The 17,982-nt window shown below is 36.1% G+C and overlaps 1 protein-coding gene across 3 annotated transcripts in view; it reads left to right on the top strand.

The window, feature by feature from the left end:
• Positions 1-17,982, top strand: part of slc39a14 (solute carrier family 39 member 14) — a 50,702-nt gene that overhangs the window by 10,337 nt on the left and 22,383 nt on the right. For all 3 annotated transcript variants that reach the window (XM_035946318.2, XM_023266014.3, XM_055011077.1), the window contains exons 2-4: positions 5,806-5,992; positions 11,332-11,666; positions 16,243-16,420. In XM_035946318.2, coding sequence (XP_035802211.1) covers positions 11,361-11,666; positions 16,243-16,420 — 484 coding nt within the window. In that variant the 5' untranslated portion in view covers positions 5,806-5,992; positions 11,332-11,360. The remainder of the gene's footprint in view (positions 1-5,805; positions 5,993-11,331; positions 11,667-16,242; positions 16,421-17,982) is intronic.

Genomic DNA, 17,982 nt, shown 5'->3' with positions numbered 1-17,982 from the left:
TACCTCATGCAACCCTGTTATGCATATTATCAGGATAAGATAAATTCTTTTTACTTTTGTCTTTACTGTTTTCCATCAGTCAGTTTGTCCTCTTGGTCAGCAGTAACAGCTAGCTAAATATCTAGCTTCTACTGCTGAGAAAAAGCTAACATTAGCATGGATTAGCACCTCTGTTACTGTGATTAGAGTAGGGTTAGCAAACAACAAATAAAACATGGAATAGAAATAGTACCATCAATCTATAAGCTGAGTCAATTAAGCCTTTGATAGTTTAGTACCTATTATTGATGAAAATTGAGCAGAAAACTGTAAGAGAGAAGATTTGTTTTTCAAAAATTTTGAGACGCAAATGTCCTCCAATTCTGGAATGACCCTTATGTCAGACCGTAATATTGTTGTGTACGAATTAAGAAGGCTGATGTTTGTCTCCGGTACGCCTGTTTTTACGCCTTTGTTTCTTACTCTGGTGCTGTCGCGCCCAGCTACTGCCTGACACACCTTGGTCTCTCTAATGAAAAATAAATGTGGAAGAGGACGGAGATATCGTTTTACTTCTGGCAACTTTCCTGGCTGTCGGCGTGAGAAGACCAGGCCTTATCGTTGTATGTTTATTCACCTGAGAAACTCCTGACCAGTATAGCTTGCAGCATCAAGGAGGATTGGGTGTTACTCTGCTTGCTTTGAGATCGTAAGGATTAAAGTTTTCTTTTAATTTAACAAATTATATCCCACTGAAATGAAGATGGTCAAGACCGTAGCATAAAATATACCTCAAAGTATAGTATAATGAGTCAGACAAAATATTTTACAATACCAATACCACCACTCAGTTTAATTTGATATCCTTGGTTATGTTAATCCTTGACTGGCAATGAAAGACACACAGGTATTTTGGTCATTGGTTTAAGTTTTAAAACTCCTTTGTGTAAAAATTGCATATTTAAAAGTTATGTTTCCATGGAAATAGCTCCTTTCTGCCTTAAAATGGCTTAAATGTAACCAATTCTGAAGACGAATAATGACATAGAAATTCAGATTCCTTAAGTTTAATATGAATGAAACTCGGAAAGGTCTGAATCTGTATTTTTGAGACAAGGTGGAAACGCTCTGCTATGGTGTTGACTGCATGTTTTAATTATAATGTCTATTTCAGTGTATAGAAACACTATATAGACATGTTAACAATGTTAAAAGGTCCTAAAAATGTTGCTTTTTTGTTTTATTTTCCCTTTACATCCAGTGGTTTTAGGTTCTAGGATATTTTGGAAAACATCTTCCAGGAAGATAATATTCAGAAGCTGAATTTTTAGCTTGTGCCTTGAGAGTGTGAGCTGTTACAGCATTTGTTAGCATGAGGCAGGTGCACATGTGGCCAAATAGTGCCAATGCTAACCTTGCTAACAGGACTTTGTACATGTTTACATGTAAATGCAGAGTTTCTCTTCCACTCTACTAACAGATGCATCATTGGGGTTACATCGACACCAGTTTGTTCAGCATATTTGATAGTGTTTCAGTTGTGTTTTCATGTCAGCGGAGATATATTTTATAACAGTGGGTGAGTGGGTGGTATAGATGCAAGGCATACGGCTATTTGTTTTTAAAAAAAAAACAAAAAAACAACAACACTATACTGTTGCTGATAGATGGAGGTGAGTCTTTTTTTTCAGTACTGGGTCTTTTTTTTAACTGTCAAAGTGTGACATCAGTTCATGCAATTGCTGAATTTATTGTGGAAAATGTTGCCAGATTCATATACAGTGGTGCAAAAAAGTTTTTGGACACCCTTAAAATTTTACAGAATCTCAAATATTTTCTTGAAATATTTGTGGAAAAATCTTTTTTGTGTTTCAAAAGTTGTGGCTGCATAAGACAGACACAAACAAATACAAATGATATTTTTTTGGTTTATTGTTTACAAGAAAAATTAGCAAAACTAAATTCGACCAAAATGACCCAATACTCAAGAATTCTTATTTATATGGAACCAATTTTAAGTTTTTAGTGGCTTTTTTTAGGATTTGTTTAGTATTATGGCTGTGACTGTACTAGAAGAACTCAACAAAACTCAACTTTATTATTTGTCCCTTGAAGGGCGATTTGTTTTGCAGCAGTTTACACAAGCATTCCAGTAAGCAAACAATAAAAACAAACAAATTAAAAAAATAAAAACCACATAAACCAGTAAAAACAGGTAAAAAAAACCCTGTAAAAACTCAATAAAAACCATAAATAATAAAATAGATAACAACAATAAAAATCACACAAAACATAGGACTGACATGGACACTAGCTGCGATCATGGTCATTCATGTAGTCAAGTATAATTCAGTGCCAACAGCAGCAGAAAGCCAGAATAAAGTCAAAATACAGTCAAGAAATTGCAATTGAAGGCCTAAGACTCATTCTTAATGCAAATGTATGGGGTGTTTGAAGAGTTTTTTCCACCACTGTATCTTCCACTATATGCTGAATTGTCACCCAGTGATGGATTTTGTGTTTTCCTTTGCATAGGCAAATAAATTTCCACCATAAAATGTGTAGAAAAGACAAAAATTAGTGCAACAAAAAGGCAATAAAATGCAGGAAATTAAGTGTTTGATGCTCAAGACCCTCCAACTTAATGTATCCTCCTCAATATTGAAATGAAACCTATTCATACAGGGGATGGGATATTTGGTTTTTCATTTTTTGGAAAAAGAAACAGGAAAAACTCTTCTAAAAAAAATACCCATACACGTGGAGTAGGTCTAGATTTGGCTTTTACTAAATGTTCAGAATATGTGTGTCAACATGATAATGTTTCTTTGATTTGTTGACAGTTTAGGTCCTCAGAATAAATCTAAAAATAAGCAGTTGTGTTATTTGATGTAAAAATGACCCCTCAGGTCAACTGATGTACAATTTCACAGCATACGTTGCTATTTAGATGTCATCGCATGAAACTAAGGGATCTTTTACACCACATTTTCCACCTAACCTTTTTATTGCTTGCTGTATTTTCCCAGAACATGTTGACATCATCATATTGCATCATGCAAAAAACAACAGCAAAACCTCCACTTAAAAAAGCCAGACGAGGTAAATGCTTGTTATTTTTACTCGATTATCTGCAGATTACCTAATTGTTTCAGCAATTAACAACATCACCCAGCAGTAAGGAGGCCAAGGTTCAGAGCTCTAACTGTTAGGAGAATTGTATAAGAGAGAATGCTGTGAAAAAATAATAAAAATAACAGCTAAAGAGGCTTACAAAGTAGATTTTTACTATTTTCTGTTCCTTGTTTCCTCTCTCTTCCCCCCTACTTCAGCATAAGGCCTCATTAGACCAAGTGGAGGAGGACTATTTGGGAGGGAGGCTTTAATTCATCGGGGAGAAGGTGACTTATTGAAGAGGAGAGTCTTCTCTTCGCCTCCTCAGCTCGGAGACTTCTGCAGAGAGAAATGAAAGAAAAAGGCTGGTGGCTGAACACAAATTAGTTAGACACAGCAGGACAGTGGAAGGTTTATTTTATGTGGTGGGAAGTTAGCTGCAGTCGATCATTAATGTAAATGAAACTTAAGCGCTTTCCTCAAGGGCGTCTTAGCACAATATGTAAAGAGAGAGGAGGTTGTGTCGTATTTATTTGGACTCTCTTAGACACTAGTGTTCTAAGTAAGACATTTTATGGCCATGAGTTGTGGTTTTTCACCCTGAAAACTTAATCATATTGACTGGTAGTGTGCTGTTTTCTTCTGTTGCATCTGATATGGATGTTTTGCAGCTGCAGTATTTCCCCTGTTTGAGTTTTTCTGCCACATTTTTACTCACTGTGGCCTCATTTTTCACTGCACCTTTATGGAAACAGCATAATAATGGCTAGAAGGAGAGAGATGACTCGTCTTCTGTGCAGTGTGACACAGTCAAAATGGCACAAACCATAAAAAAGAAACAAGCAAAAGTTAATTTTTTTTAAAAGAAATTTATGTTACAAAAATTGACAGAAATCCTTTTGTTGTCATATTTCTGTTTTATTTGCTTAAATTGAAAGCTTTTATTTATATTTTGAATGAGTTTCATGGCTTTAAAAAACTGCTTTCAAATACATAGATTACCCTGGGTTTTTTTTTCCAACTATCAAATTGGTTTCTAGTTTTATTACAACCAAATGCTTTAGTTGTAAAACGAATTCTTGGAAGATGCAGTAAATGCTTTAAACCACAGAGTATATTGTGATCAGACTGTAGTTTTGAGGACACTTTCATTGTCTAATAAAAGTAAAGATCTGTTTGGTGTAATTTATTTGTATTTGACAAATAAGTATGAGATTATTTACATCTTATTTTAGTTTTAAAAAATAATTTATGACTCATTTCTGTTTTTCCAATTGGAAAAAGTTGTGCGTGTGGATATTTTACGACTTAGATTTTTATTTGTTTAGATACTTGTCTCCTATCTGCTCTGTTTAAACACAACCTGAAGTCCAGCAAAAAAGTTCCTGAATTTTTGTCACATGAATGTTTGGTTGTAGCTCAGTTCCTCATTGATCTTGGTTGTACCAAGGACTACAGATTTTGTTTTTTTGCACAAAATTCTGTTTTTAAAAAAAAAAAAAAAAAAAAAAAAATTGCATGTTAATGCTCTCAGCTTAGGAAGAGAGATTTTTTTTGTTTCTACCATTGAGAAGAGCAGACACTAACTGAAGTGATTTACTTACTTATTTCGGGCTATTTTTGTAAAATATGACATGTAATATAATGTAATTTTAAGGAAATACCATGATTTTTAAGTTTAGATTTGGCAAATTTTCCCTGCACGTCACATGTGATTAGTTCAAAGACTGTCTGAAAGTTGAAAATCTGATTATTACTCCGCCAAGGAACGCAGTGGAGTTATGTGACGATCGCCATATGTTTGTCCGTCTGTCTGTCTGTTCACAACATTACTCAAAAACAGACCAACGGATTTGGATGAAATTTTCAGGGAAGGTCAGAAATGACACAAGGACCAAGTGATTAGATTTTGGCAGTGATGCTGCTTATAGTCTGGATCCATGGATTTGTTAAAGATTTCTGTAGCCTTGTGAGATAGCGGCATGGTGTCACTGTAACTATGACAACAAGTGAACACTATATCAGCTGCCTGCTGATGATCACATGATTGTGATCCTACTACAAATCCACCACTGTGGACTTATCAGGACTTATCCATCAGAAATGATCCAAGGAACAATTGATTATATTGTGGGGGTGTTTCTGAGTCCCATCAATTCCCACCACCCGCTACATATTTAGGTTACGCGATTTGGTATCCGTACATAATGTACACATGCATAACACACGCCTGTGCTTGGTGCAAGGTCATTTTTTATTGAAGATTTCATCCATTGGAAATGATACGACTGAGCAGCCTTGGCGGAGTACTGCTCTCTCTGAGTGCTTTTTTTGTTCTTTCTGTTATTGCAGTTTCTGGCTCTGATAAATGATGTGATTTTAGGTATTTTTTTTAAAAGATAAAATGCGTTTCAAAACCAGTGTCAAGTTTTAGGTTTCAGAAAGTTACGTAACTAAAAAAAAATCCATAGAGAAATGAAATTATCTGGCTTTGGCTCAACATTTGACTTTGTGGCCTAAGTGTCACATTGAAATGGGAAGCAAAATCAATGCAGAAAAGCAAATACAGAAAGTTCCCGCCGGCAGCTGCCATTTCAGGTTTGCTCTCTTCTTCACTGCCTCTTTTCTCCTCGTCTACCTTTTTCCTGTTTCTTCCTTCCTCACCAGTGACTCGTAACCTTCATTTTATCTGTCTCTCTCTCTCATCCACAGTCCACTGCACTTCTGAGAAGCCTTGCTGCGCTCCTCAGGCGTTTCTTCCTCCTTTGCTGGTCGGTCCCTCGACTCCAACTCCCAGATAACCTGTGGGCATCACTCGGCACGCTTGGAGGCTCGGCGGCCGACGGACTGAATCGAGTGCTTTACGCACCGCCTATCATTAGAGGCTCTGTAGGAAAAGGTGAGCGTTTCTTTACCAAAAATGAATGGGTCTGTTTATTCAGCCCTGCAGGGTGCACCGACATGAATCACTGCTCTGTGTGTGAGAGTCGGGAACATTACAGTTTGCCCTGTGTGTGGTACGTGAGCAAGAAAAATTTGTGTCAGGGTTGGGAAAAGGGGGTGATTTTGTGTAGCTGAAATGCTTACATAATATACTCCCTCTCAGGCTGAAATATTTTGGTGTGTGTTCAGTGACGAGGACAAAGAATTTGCAAGCTTCACAGTTGGTTAGTGTGTTTTCACAGTGGTGTCTATATCCAGTGTGTTGTCTTATGAATGCATGCTGCAATTTTCTGTAATTGTCTGTAATTGATCGGTCTGTTTAGTCCCACTGGATTCCTGTTTCCTGTCTGTGCTTTGCGTGACAGTGGCCCTTTGTGTTGACTCAGTGTTCAGTCTTTAATTAGCGGTTAGCATCAGTCCCCTAACTACTAAACAGCTGGATATTCAGATACCCTAAGGCAGGGGTGTCCAACTCAGTTAGTTCAGGGGCCACATTCAGACCAATTTGATCTCAAGTGGTTCGGACCAGTAAAATCAGAGCATAATAACCTATAAATGACGACAACTCTAAATTTTTCTTTCGTTTTAGTGCAAAAAAGTTCACATTGATGGAATTATCTTTTTACAAAACATTATGAACAACCTGAAATTTCTTAAGAAAAATAAATTCAATTTCAGCAATATTAAGCCTCAGTTTATCATTTACACATTACAACTTACAGATCACAGAGTGTCTACAAAGACACAAAACGTTTAGTCACAGATATCAGGAAATGAATGATGTAGTATTTTACTTTATGATCAAAATGACAAAAGTCAGACAAAAAAAAGACAAAAAACAGCAAAAACAAGACAAAGTATTACAAAAATGAGACACAACATGAGAAAAACAAACAAAACAACAAAAAATGAGACAAATGACATGAAACAAAGCAAAAAAGAAACAAAAAATTACACCAAAAAGTTTCAAAGGGACAAAAAAATCGTCAAAAACCAGACAAAAAATGGCAAAAGCGACAAACAACACTACAAAAAAATAGGCAAACAACACAAGCGAGACAAAAAGGAAACACAAAACGACAAAAACATGAGACAAACGGCAAGTCAGACAAAAAAGACAAGAAACAACAAAAACAAGACAAATATTACAAAAATGAGAAAAACGAGAAACAAAACATCAAAAAATGAGACAAAAAAGTTACAAAGGGTCAAAAAAAGTGGCTGAAAATGAGACAAAAAATTACAAAAGCAAGAAACAAAACGACAAAAACACAGACGAAGAACACAAGCGAGATAAAAAAACACAAAACAACAAAAACAATACAGGATACAACGAATAAAGCAAAACAGAAAATGACAAAAATAAGACAAACAACAGAAGCGAGACAAAAATGAAACACAAAACAATAAAAACAAGAAACAAAACAACAAAAGCACGAGACAAACGACAAAAGTCAGACAAAAAAAAACAACAAACTACAAAAACAGGACAAAAAATATTACAGAAATGAGATGCAAAATGCCAAAGAACAATGAACAATCTAATGTTTTACTTTATGATCAAAACAACTTTTCAAGGCCTGGAAATTATTTTTAAATTTTGTAGTTTTACAAATTTACAATTTGTAGTTAATATCTTCTCTGTAATTTTTACTCTTTACCAAGTCGTCCCACGGGCCGGATTGGACCATCTGGAGGGCTGCTTTTGTCTTGCGGGCCACGTGTTTGACACTCCAGCCCTAAGGGTTCGGTCTCAATATGCTTTTTATGAGCATTTTACTGGCTAGTTATGAAGTTTTTCAGAGTATTCAAAACTGTTGAATGCCCAGAAATTGGCTTCATAAAATACTCTTCTTTATTACTTATCGTTTGATCAGAGGTGGCTCAATTTAACTAATCAGATTTTTATCAGTTTTTACAGCGCAGTTTCTCCATTGGGTCATTCCATCTCAAATCCTCAAATGTTAAGAACAGTTGTGGCATGACAGTGTCTGATTTGAATAAAATGCCGTTCTTTTTATGAGAATTTTACCAGCAGTTATTGAGTTTATCAGAGAGTATTCAAAACTGTTTGTTGGCACCAAATGCTTCATAAAATTCTCTGTTGGACTCAGATTTTTAATCAGTTTTCACATCTCAAATCATTAAATTTTAAGAATAATTTCTGTTTAACTAATGTATGATTTGCCTGAAATAAATGTTTATAGCATGAAATACGTATATTTAGAAAGTTATTTGTGCAACTTGAGATTGATATATAAAATATTTTCCAAGATAAAGTTGTTTTAAACGTACAGTTTGATCCAATCAAACAGTTTCTGCAATGATCATGGGAATAAATTAGATAACCATTAAAGTCTCGATCACATTAGTAAATTACATTACCACTAAATATACATCAAGGCATGAAAAAATCCCACTAAGGCAGTTCTACTATCCCAACAGAGCCATGTATTTGGTTATATTATCATCCGAATGGCCTTAAACAGTGATTATTCCCAAAGAAATGATACAAAACTACATAACAAATCTCCTCCAAACCAACGTTTATCGCTACAAAATAGTGTCCAACAATAAAAAACAATATGCCAATATTAAAAATATATATTTTGTTAATTATATTTAGAGAGCCATTCTTGAAACAACAAAACTCTGCTCTAATTGCTTTCAGCGATCTGTCAATATTTTGGATGTTGTGTTGCCACTTTTCATACCTGCTCAATCAGTTATGAAAGTAAAAAAAAAAAAAAAAAAAAGAAGCTTTTTTCACTTCTGTGACCAAGTATTTAATATTAAAAATATTCTGTGTTTTATTTGACGTGCAGCTACATATGGTTAAAAAATATCACTAAATGAATTCTGCACAATCAGTTTTTTTTGTTAATGTGTACTAAAAGATGGGACCTTTCATGACAGCTTGAATTTTTTCATATTTTTCAACTCACCCACAAACAGAGATCTGCAATATTACAGATTCTGAGTTAATAACACGATGAGAAATAACACTGACTTTTATCTTTAACTGTTCCTGAGATATTCTCATCCAGGCACGGCCCCAGATTTCAGTGTGTGTGCAAAAATGTGCTTGAAGTGGGTCAATTTACAAAACAAAAAAGCTCAGAGAAGACTTAATATATCAATCTGAAATTACACAGATTCCATTTTAAATATTCAGTTTATGACACAAGAGTTTCGAGCAAATCAGAGCAGAAGGCCCCCGATGATTTGAGATGGAATAACCCTGTTTCTCCTCAAAGATATCTGGATTTTTTAGTCTTTTTCACTCTAATGTATTGTGTTCTATAAGCTTAATATCTGTCTCTGTTGTCTCTGTTTTGATATTTATCATTTAACTCAGATTTTTAGAGAATTTAAAAAAATTTTTTTGCAAAGTTACATTTACGTTTCGACTTTTCACCAAAATGCATAGTTAGTTTGTCTGTGTGTTCTTGAAGCTCTATAAAAATGTAAAATGCAGTTCTTCTGTCATAAGATACTCACATAGATGACTTATGAAATCATTTAAAAGCCATAATGTCCACACCCATGTTTGCTTACAAACTCCTTACTAGTATTTGTTAGTTGGCAGGAGCACACATTGGCCTACCACAGTTATTACTTAATGTTTTCGAAATACTGCCGTGACTTTTATTACCTAAATAATAAAACAAACACTTGGTAAATTTAATATCGTATGTGATATTGAAAGTCTGTCCAGATTCTCAAAGGAGAGGCTCAAATGTAGCAGCTTTTATAATGAGCAGAAAATCAGGAATTCCTTTTTGTTGGACGGTATATACATACTTCACCCTGTGATCAGTTTTCCATACCATGTAAGAAATGCTGAGTGAAACTTTCCAGAGACAAAAAGCCTTCGAGGGATGGAAACGTTTCTCATTAGATGGACCTTTTTAAACCTTGCAGTCTGCACTCAAACATGCTGAGCTGGTTGAAAATCACTCCATTACCATGACATAGTTTTCCCAGAAACAAGAACGCATACACATAGCAGGAGAAAATAAACATTTTAGCATAAATAAATGATAAGCTAGAGGTTTCAGTTGAGTTTTACTTTCACAATAGTCACCTGATCGCAATTATGTGAGCTGACAGCGACTGTTTTGCATAATTGTCACAATTGTTTCCATTCACCTGCATGAAAACAGCTGGATTATGCTCACAAAATGTCATATTTCAGTCACTATTTCTAAGTTTTTTCCAAGTTTTGCCTCCCTTTTTCTGCTTGGTTTAACAGCACTTAAAGGCACTCTGAGGCTCTTAAATTTCAACATTCACCTCGTTGTATTTCGATGACCATTTGTCAATAATATTATCATGGATTTAGTTGTAAAAGCAAAACACATGAGAAACTGCTGCGGCTATATTTTGGTTTTAAACTAAATAAAAAAGGATATTCAATAATTGGTGCGATTTCTCAGATTTGAAGCAAAAAAGGTGCCGACTGGAGGCTCTAAAATCCCTCATCTTGAAGTAAAGGAGGCTTAAAATAAGCAGGAAAAGGCGCTTTTATCATTAATTGCAGTTATTTGCAGTTAATAAAGTGCTGCACCTGAACTTTAAGACGTTAAACTAGATTAAGAGACAGTTTGATCCTAAAGGTCCGACATACTGTTTCTTAAAATTTCAACCACGTTTCCTGTTTTCATTCTTCATATTACAATAAAATGGTCTTTCAGAGCACCAAAACAAAAACAGTTCTCTAAAATCAATACACCGGCTCAAGGTCCTGCCTTACTGCATTTTCCAGAACTTTCAACCACATCTCAGCAGATAACTTCAGGATAACTTTATTACATGGAAAAATAATGTCTTTTTGAAGAGTGGTAGACCAAACTGTGAAAAATGCCACTGTTAGATTATTTCATTTAATTTAGTTCTTGCATGAGGATAACACTTGGTGTATTTACTTTACCCTTTTGGAAATCTATGTAGTATTAACAAGACACCTTTCCAGGTTTTTTGACACTTTCTGTCTTATTTTTGGTTTTAAAAAACACAAGCAATTTTAAAATGTAAATACAGTGATAAAAAGTGACGCATAATTTCCAACACATAATAAAACATGTTTAGACAGATAGTAATGCATCAAAGTGTATATTTTTGCTATTTATACTAAAATTCAGGTGTTACAGTGGCTCTAGATATGAGGAAATCCAAACTTCAAATAGATGCACAAATGTTTCCTCAACGGCAGGGAGTAAATGCTGAGTCTAGACAAAACTGGCGTCTCCAGTTACAGGTTTATTTTAAATCATTCTTCTTTTTCCTCCACAGATCAGCGTTTTCCATCCACTGAAGAAGCCATGATCATCTGGTCCTCTCATGGCCGTGGTACCGTCAGCCTCCTCCACTCCCAGTCGGTGCTCGTTCTGACCCTGGTCCTGCTGCTCTGCCCGGTGGGCCGAGTGTCGGGTCAGAGTCAGACTCAGTCGCCTGCCCAGGTGCTCCAGGACCTGCTGTCCCGCTATGGAGACAACAGCACCATCTCAGTGCCTCAGCTGCGTTCTCTGCTAGCGGTCCTGAGCCAGGGCGAAAGTCAGGATAAGGATGGCGGCAGCAGTACGCCGGAGACGACTACAAGCACACCTCCCAAATCCAACAGCTCCAAGGTGAGAACAAAAACATTTTCAGATCTTGTGTCAGCATTTGAGTTGATTATGTGCTCTATCGGGGTTAGTAGGGGTTAAAGTAAGCGGGGTAACCTCTAAAAGCTTTTTAATCTGGAGAAATTAGTATTTTTAACCTCTAAATCAGCTAATATAATGAAGCCAAATTAGCTGCCAAGATATGTTTTTTGATGTACGATGCTCGGAGAACAAAAGACGCCTGATACAACCACCAACAGGGCTCAAGGTCGATAGCCAGACTCTTCTTCTCTGTGATTCCCCAGTGGTGGAATGAGTTACCAAACTCTGTTCGATCTGCAGAGTCTCTCTCAGTCTTTAAGGAAAGACTTAAAAACAGCTCTTCACTGAACACCTTTGCAGTTGACAGATTGCAAAAAAAAAGAAAAAAGATTCAAATCATGGCCGTTATCCAGGTTGTTTTCTCCTGGCTAGATCCTTGCTTTTGTTGTGTCTACTCTCAGATCTACGTCACTTTGGATTAAAGCGTCTGATAAAGGAAATTGTAGAATTCATTCGGTCGTAATCATTGCAGGAGTAAAATGTGCCTTTCTGAGATGTTGGTGCCTCATTTTTGCTGCCATTTCTGGTATTTTTTCACAGATTTTGTCATTTTTAGTCACCTGTATTTTGTATTGAGTCCACTTAACCTTGGCTCAGACCAGGTTTTTCATTTAAAAACAAAAATAATGTAGAGTTTTCAGTGCACAGAAATTGCTTCTCTGTAGCGATACTCTTCTTCTTTCCCCTACTTGCCTAGATTCTACTGGAGAGCTGTGATGGAAAGCTTATTAGCGCTGGAGATGGCGATGTTAGTCTTACAACTAGCTTTTTCTGGCCTCAACAGACAAGGAGATTCAATTCCATCTTCATTTAAGATGGTAATTTAATAAGTATGACTGAAATCATACAGCAGATGGGATGTGCATTGGATCTTTGAAATCTTTTGATGCTGTTGAGCGTGTCATGTCGTATTAGCAAGTAGGAAGCAAGCATAGGCGCCTAGTGTCTCTCTCACAGCCAATTTGTTTCTTGACAGGTGAGGACAAGCTCTCAATTACTGAGTCTGAAATGCAAAAGCCGAGGGAGTTAAAAAAACGCATCTTGGCTCAGTTTCAGAGTCCCTTGTGGTGTCTCCGCCCTGATGTATATTCGCATTTTTGAGGAGGTGCTCGTTAGCTGCGGTTGCAATTACAGCACAGCCTCTGCAACACCCTGAAGGAGGTGGTTAAATCCAGCTCTAGTTCTGTCTGGAAGAAGGTACCGGTGCCAGATAGTCGAAATATTTAGCATATTTCCCATACTTAGTGTCGTGGACGGTTTGACTCGCAAACTTGCTGATCTGCACTTGAATAGATTCACTCTGAGTAATGGTGGCAGAGCTGCGAGCACGAAGAAATGAAACAGAACAGGAGGTTGAGGGTCGTCCAGTTCAGAAGTTGGATGTTGGAATTCACTTGCTCCACTGTGTTGCTGTCATTGCCAGTGTAAATATGACGCAGGAAGAAGTGAAACCGCAACCTTTGGCCAACAACTGTCTTTGCTCTCCACTTTTATTGAAGCACATTTTCTAACGTGCTCGGTCACATGCGTCACCTGCACGTTGTTACACCTGACAGAAACTCTGCATCAGCCACCGAACACCTTGCAGGATTGGTTTTGTTGTTTGTGCAGAGAACAGAGTATATACAGTCATCGAGTAGAATTTTGAATAGACTTCCTTCTGTTATTGTTGACTCTGATTTTTGTCAACATTTGGCAAAGTGATGTATGCTCTGTGGTTATGTGATGAGTCACTGTCGAAAGCCCCACTTCTGTTATGATTCTGCTTCACTTTTTGTCTCTCGGAGGTGAAATTTAACTGGTTTCTGCGACCCATTATTGTAATAATATATTTACCATGGATACAAATTGCTTTGTGTTTTAAATGCGGATTTTAAGAATTGATTTCAGATGTTTTTTTATATTTGGACATTCTGCAATATATACTTTTGGTTGATTAATCGTTTGTAAACATTGTAATTCCCTGTTATTAGCAGCTTTCTTTAAATGTCAAGCAAATTTATGGCAGCATCCATCAATCAAAACCTAATAAATTAAAGGAGATTTACACAGAAATCATATACAGGGGGTCCTTGACTTCTGTCTAAGTTCTGTTCCTACAGTGTGACGTCAAAAGTCGGAACTGTGGTGAAAATGTAAACAAAGCCATGTGTTTCACCCTGTTCGAAGAATTTTATTATATCTAATTTCACTTCCATGGAGATGGCTTTCCTTTTCTTTGAAGCACTGCCATCAGAAGAGTCTGACTTACGCTTGGGAGCCATAATGAAGGGCAAAAGTTAGTGAATGTAGCACAATCCAAGGTGGCGTGAAACTGGAGAATGGAAACAAAGCCGTCTTATAGCGCCGCGTGACGACGTATTCATCTGCTTGTCAACTAGTTCCATGTAACCAGTTCTGATGTAACAACGGAACGCTGTAGGTCGATCACATCGTAAGCTGAAGACCAGATATATTATGCTGTCTGCTTTAGATGTCTAAATAGAAGAAGACAGCAACCACATCCATGTACTATCACATAATTCTGATGAAAAGTGGTGACTATCAGTCCAAAACAGAAAGCTGTCTTTTTTTTTAGCAACATATAAAACAAAGAACAGCAGATAATCCTTAAATTTGAGAAGCTGGAACCAGTAAATGTTTGGGTTTTTTTGTGAGAGAAATAACTGTTAATGTTTTTGTTTTGCTGTCAATCACTTAATCGATTCCACTGGATTTAAGTGTCTGTTGAATTGCGGTGCAGTAATATATAGCTTTTCCTGAAATGAGGAACTATATTAGGTCATTCTGTCTCCTATAGATGCTTATTTTGTTACAAATTGATTGTCGTGGATTTAGTGAAGTGTTATTTTGTTCCGTGAAAATGAAAATGCTGTTCGGCTCATTTTTTCCGCACTAAGAATACAGTTTTAAGTATTTAACATGGACGTTCTTAGTATTTAGGGATATAATGTCCACTGTGTCCAGTCAGAAACGTTTTACATCAACAGCCTTTCAGGTTTAATCCATTATTTTCAGCAGCAGGAGGAACAGACTACCTCTAAACACACCCAACCTGCTCAAACAATTGGCTTGGCTTAGCTTATTTAACATTTACTGAACGTTTATTCAGAGTTGGCTCTAAACCAGTGGACACCATGTCAAAAATGTAATTACTGTGCCTGCATTCTGTTCTGATGTCCAAAAAGTTGAGCAGCAGTTTGTATATCACAACTCGGCCACCAACATGCAAATCGTCTAAAAACAGCAGATAACTTGTCTGTGTTATTTCCCTTAATAGTTCTTGTGCTGTGAATACCAGTTGATTTAGTTTTAATTTTAGAAATCATATGAATATGTGCAGCTGAGTCTGTTGTTAGCACTTCAGTGTATAATAACCGGGTTAAAATAATCTAGTATGCTGTACAAAAGTAGCTTGTTGTATTTATTTAGAAGTTTTTTTGCTTAATAAGGTTAGCAGGCAGAGTGCACAAAGTACTCTATCGCCAATAATGTGCAGATTTATTTTTTCCATCCAATATTTTGATCGGTTGAAGAGCAGGTACGATTTCAGTCTACCAAGATTTTCTTTGGTTGACTACAAACCTTATAATTACAGGCCAGAAATGACAAAACCAGCTTCCTTAAAAACATAAATGTAAGCACTCTCCATCTTATTGCCTGTATATGGGTCAATATATAATTGAGGGACTTATATATGCATCCATTTTTATTATAAGTAAAACAAAAATATGTTTTTTTAATGTTCATTATGATCATGTCTTTACAAATTCCATAATTATTTATTATAGAAACAATCACTTATTAATAAAAATGACTGGATATCACTAAAATGTCAACTAAATAACCATCCGAATTTAATAACAACCACCTTCTAATTAGCTAAACAATAATAAAATGGGCTTATTCAAAAGTTGAGTTGAGATAATTATGACAGATATTTCTTTTTTGGCAAAATATCAAATTTATATGGAAAATAATAAATTGCATCTGTGTCTGAGAAATCAACTAAGTTACCTATGACAAAAACACCTCTCAAGGAAGTGTGTTAGCTCCAGATCACATGTCCTGCTCCACATGATGTCCCTTCTTCCTGAAGAAAAGAATGGAAGACTCCAAGGCTTTCTTAGTTATTTAATATAAAATAGTGTGGATTTATCACATGCCAACAGGTTTACTACAATATGTTATAAGTGTAAGTATTGTATATATAATATTTAGAAGAATCTTTTTCTAAAAATACCATATGGTGTTTGGTTAGAATAAAAGAAATGTTGATTTTAGGCCAAAATGTCAACTATGATATAAAAAGTCCTGCAATTATATATTGACCCATACACTTTTTAAAGCTAATTTGCTCTCAAGCAACACAGACATCTGATCACAAAGTGAGCCTGTCCTCCTGTTCTGTCACTATACATCCCTCCTGATTTGCTTACAGTAAAATGCCAACTTCTCCTGTCCGACGGGTGACTGATGGATGTGTTTACATTTTCAGTGCTTGCCCGCGGACACGCTGGCTATTTACAGCATCAGCGAGCAGTCGCAGCTGGACGGTCAGGGTTTACAGGAGCTGTGCCCCACCATGCTGCAGCAGCTGGACGCCGGCAGCTGCAGGGCGCAAAAAGAGGAGGAGCCGAGCAGCGACGCCTCCCCCAGGCCCTCAGACGCCGAAGGTGAGTCCTGGTTGGTTGACGTCATATTTAATTAATTAGTTGGTTTTTATTTCATGCATTGACAAAAAAACAAAACAGTTCAATAAAATACAAAAGTGGAGTGGAATTTTGAATAGACTTCCTTCTGTTGCTGTTGTCTTGATTTTTGTCAACATTTGGCATTGTGATGTGTGCTCTGTGTTTATGTGGTGAGTCACTGTCGAAAGCCTCACTTCTGTTTCACTTTTTGTATCCCAGAGGTGAAATTTAACTGGTTTCTGTGTCCCATTATAGGAATAATATATTTACTACGGCTACAAATTGCTTTGTGTTTTAAATGTGGCCTTTAAAAATTGATTTCAGATGTTTTTTTTATATTTTAACATTCTGCAATTTGTAATTTTGTTGGATTAATGGTTTGTAAGCATTCTGAATCCCTGTTATTAGCAGCTTTCTTTAAATCTCAAGCAATTTTATGGAAGCATCCTATAATCAGAAAGTAAAATCACTGAAAATAAAATGAGAAATGTTTGCTAAATAACAGGCTCAAAACAAAAGTTTCCAAATTTCTCAATGAAAGGGAGCCGGAGGAAGAATAAACTTATGTAATTTGAGCCTTTATATCAAACCATCAGTTTACAACAAACAAAATGACTATAAAGCCTGAGAGTCATATCAGAATGTTCTCTCACGACAAAAACTATGATACTCTTTTACTTCATTTCTTCGTGTTTTAATAATATGCTGGTTTTAATTACACTTTTAAATCTTGGGTGTGATTTAGAGTCTTTTGATTCCTCGTCTAGATTGTTTCAATAATTGACCCCTTTTACAGAAATGCAACATTCCATTAATTTAAATCTTGGTTTTGTAAGGATCCGTGTTCCATTTAAGTTATATTTACTTTCTCTTTTTGCAAATCTTTTCTGGACATTGACTGGTAAAGTTTATTTAGGAGCTTTATACATCATTTGCAGAATGCTACAATCTGCTATGTTGTTGAATTTCAACAATTTTAACTCAATTTTAACCCTTGTAATGCCCTTCCAGTTGCCTTTTGTCCTCTGGGGTCAAAAATGACCCCGTCTAGTTTGACTGTTATTTAAAACATACAGTGTAAATTGTCAGTCAAATCTGTGTTATACCTTTAGTCTTACTTCAGTCCAACCTATTAACACAGATTTTTCCCTTCATTTTGGAATTTAGGGCCAAATAGACCTTGTTTACATAAAAGTATACGATGGAAAGAGAAAAAAAAGATTTTATTTGGGTTCAGAATGACCCCAGAACAACACAAGGACTAACTTAATTTTAAGTATTTTTCTGCCTTTTTAACACATTTTCTAAGCCCCAAACATTCTAATTTCAATTGCAAATACGTCATACGTTGCATGACTGTTGAGGTCAGTTTTAGGTTTGCATTTGCGTTGTCTGTCGGTCAAACTTTGCTTTCAGCTCCTTGAGATTTTTTATCTTTCTAAAGCTTCTTTATCTCACAGTATATGGGGTTTTATGTGACTCCCTTCGCAAGCAGTACATTTTCTCTGTGTTCTCTCAGTTGTTACAGCCTCACTCCCTCTTCT

This window comes from Amphiprion ocellaris, chromosome 6, assembly GCF_022539595.1.
Source record: "Amphiprion ocellaris isolate individual 3 ecotype Okinawa chromosome 6, ASM2253959v1, whole genome shotgun sequence".
Classification (NCBI taxonomy): Eukaryota; Metazoa; Chordata; class Actinopteri; family Pomacentridae; genus Amphiprion; species Amphiprion ocellaris.
This window is presented reverse-complemented; position numbering and strand designations above follow the sequence as displayed.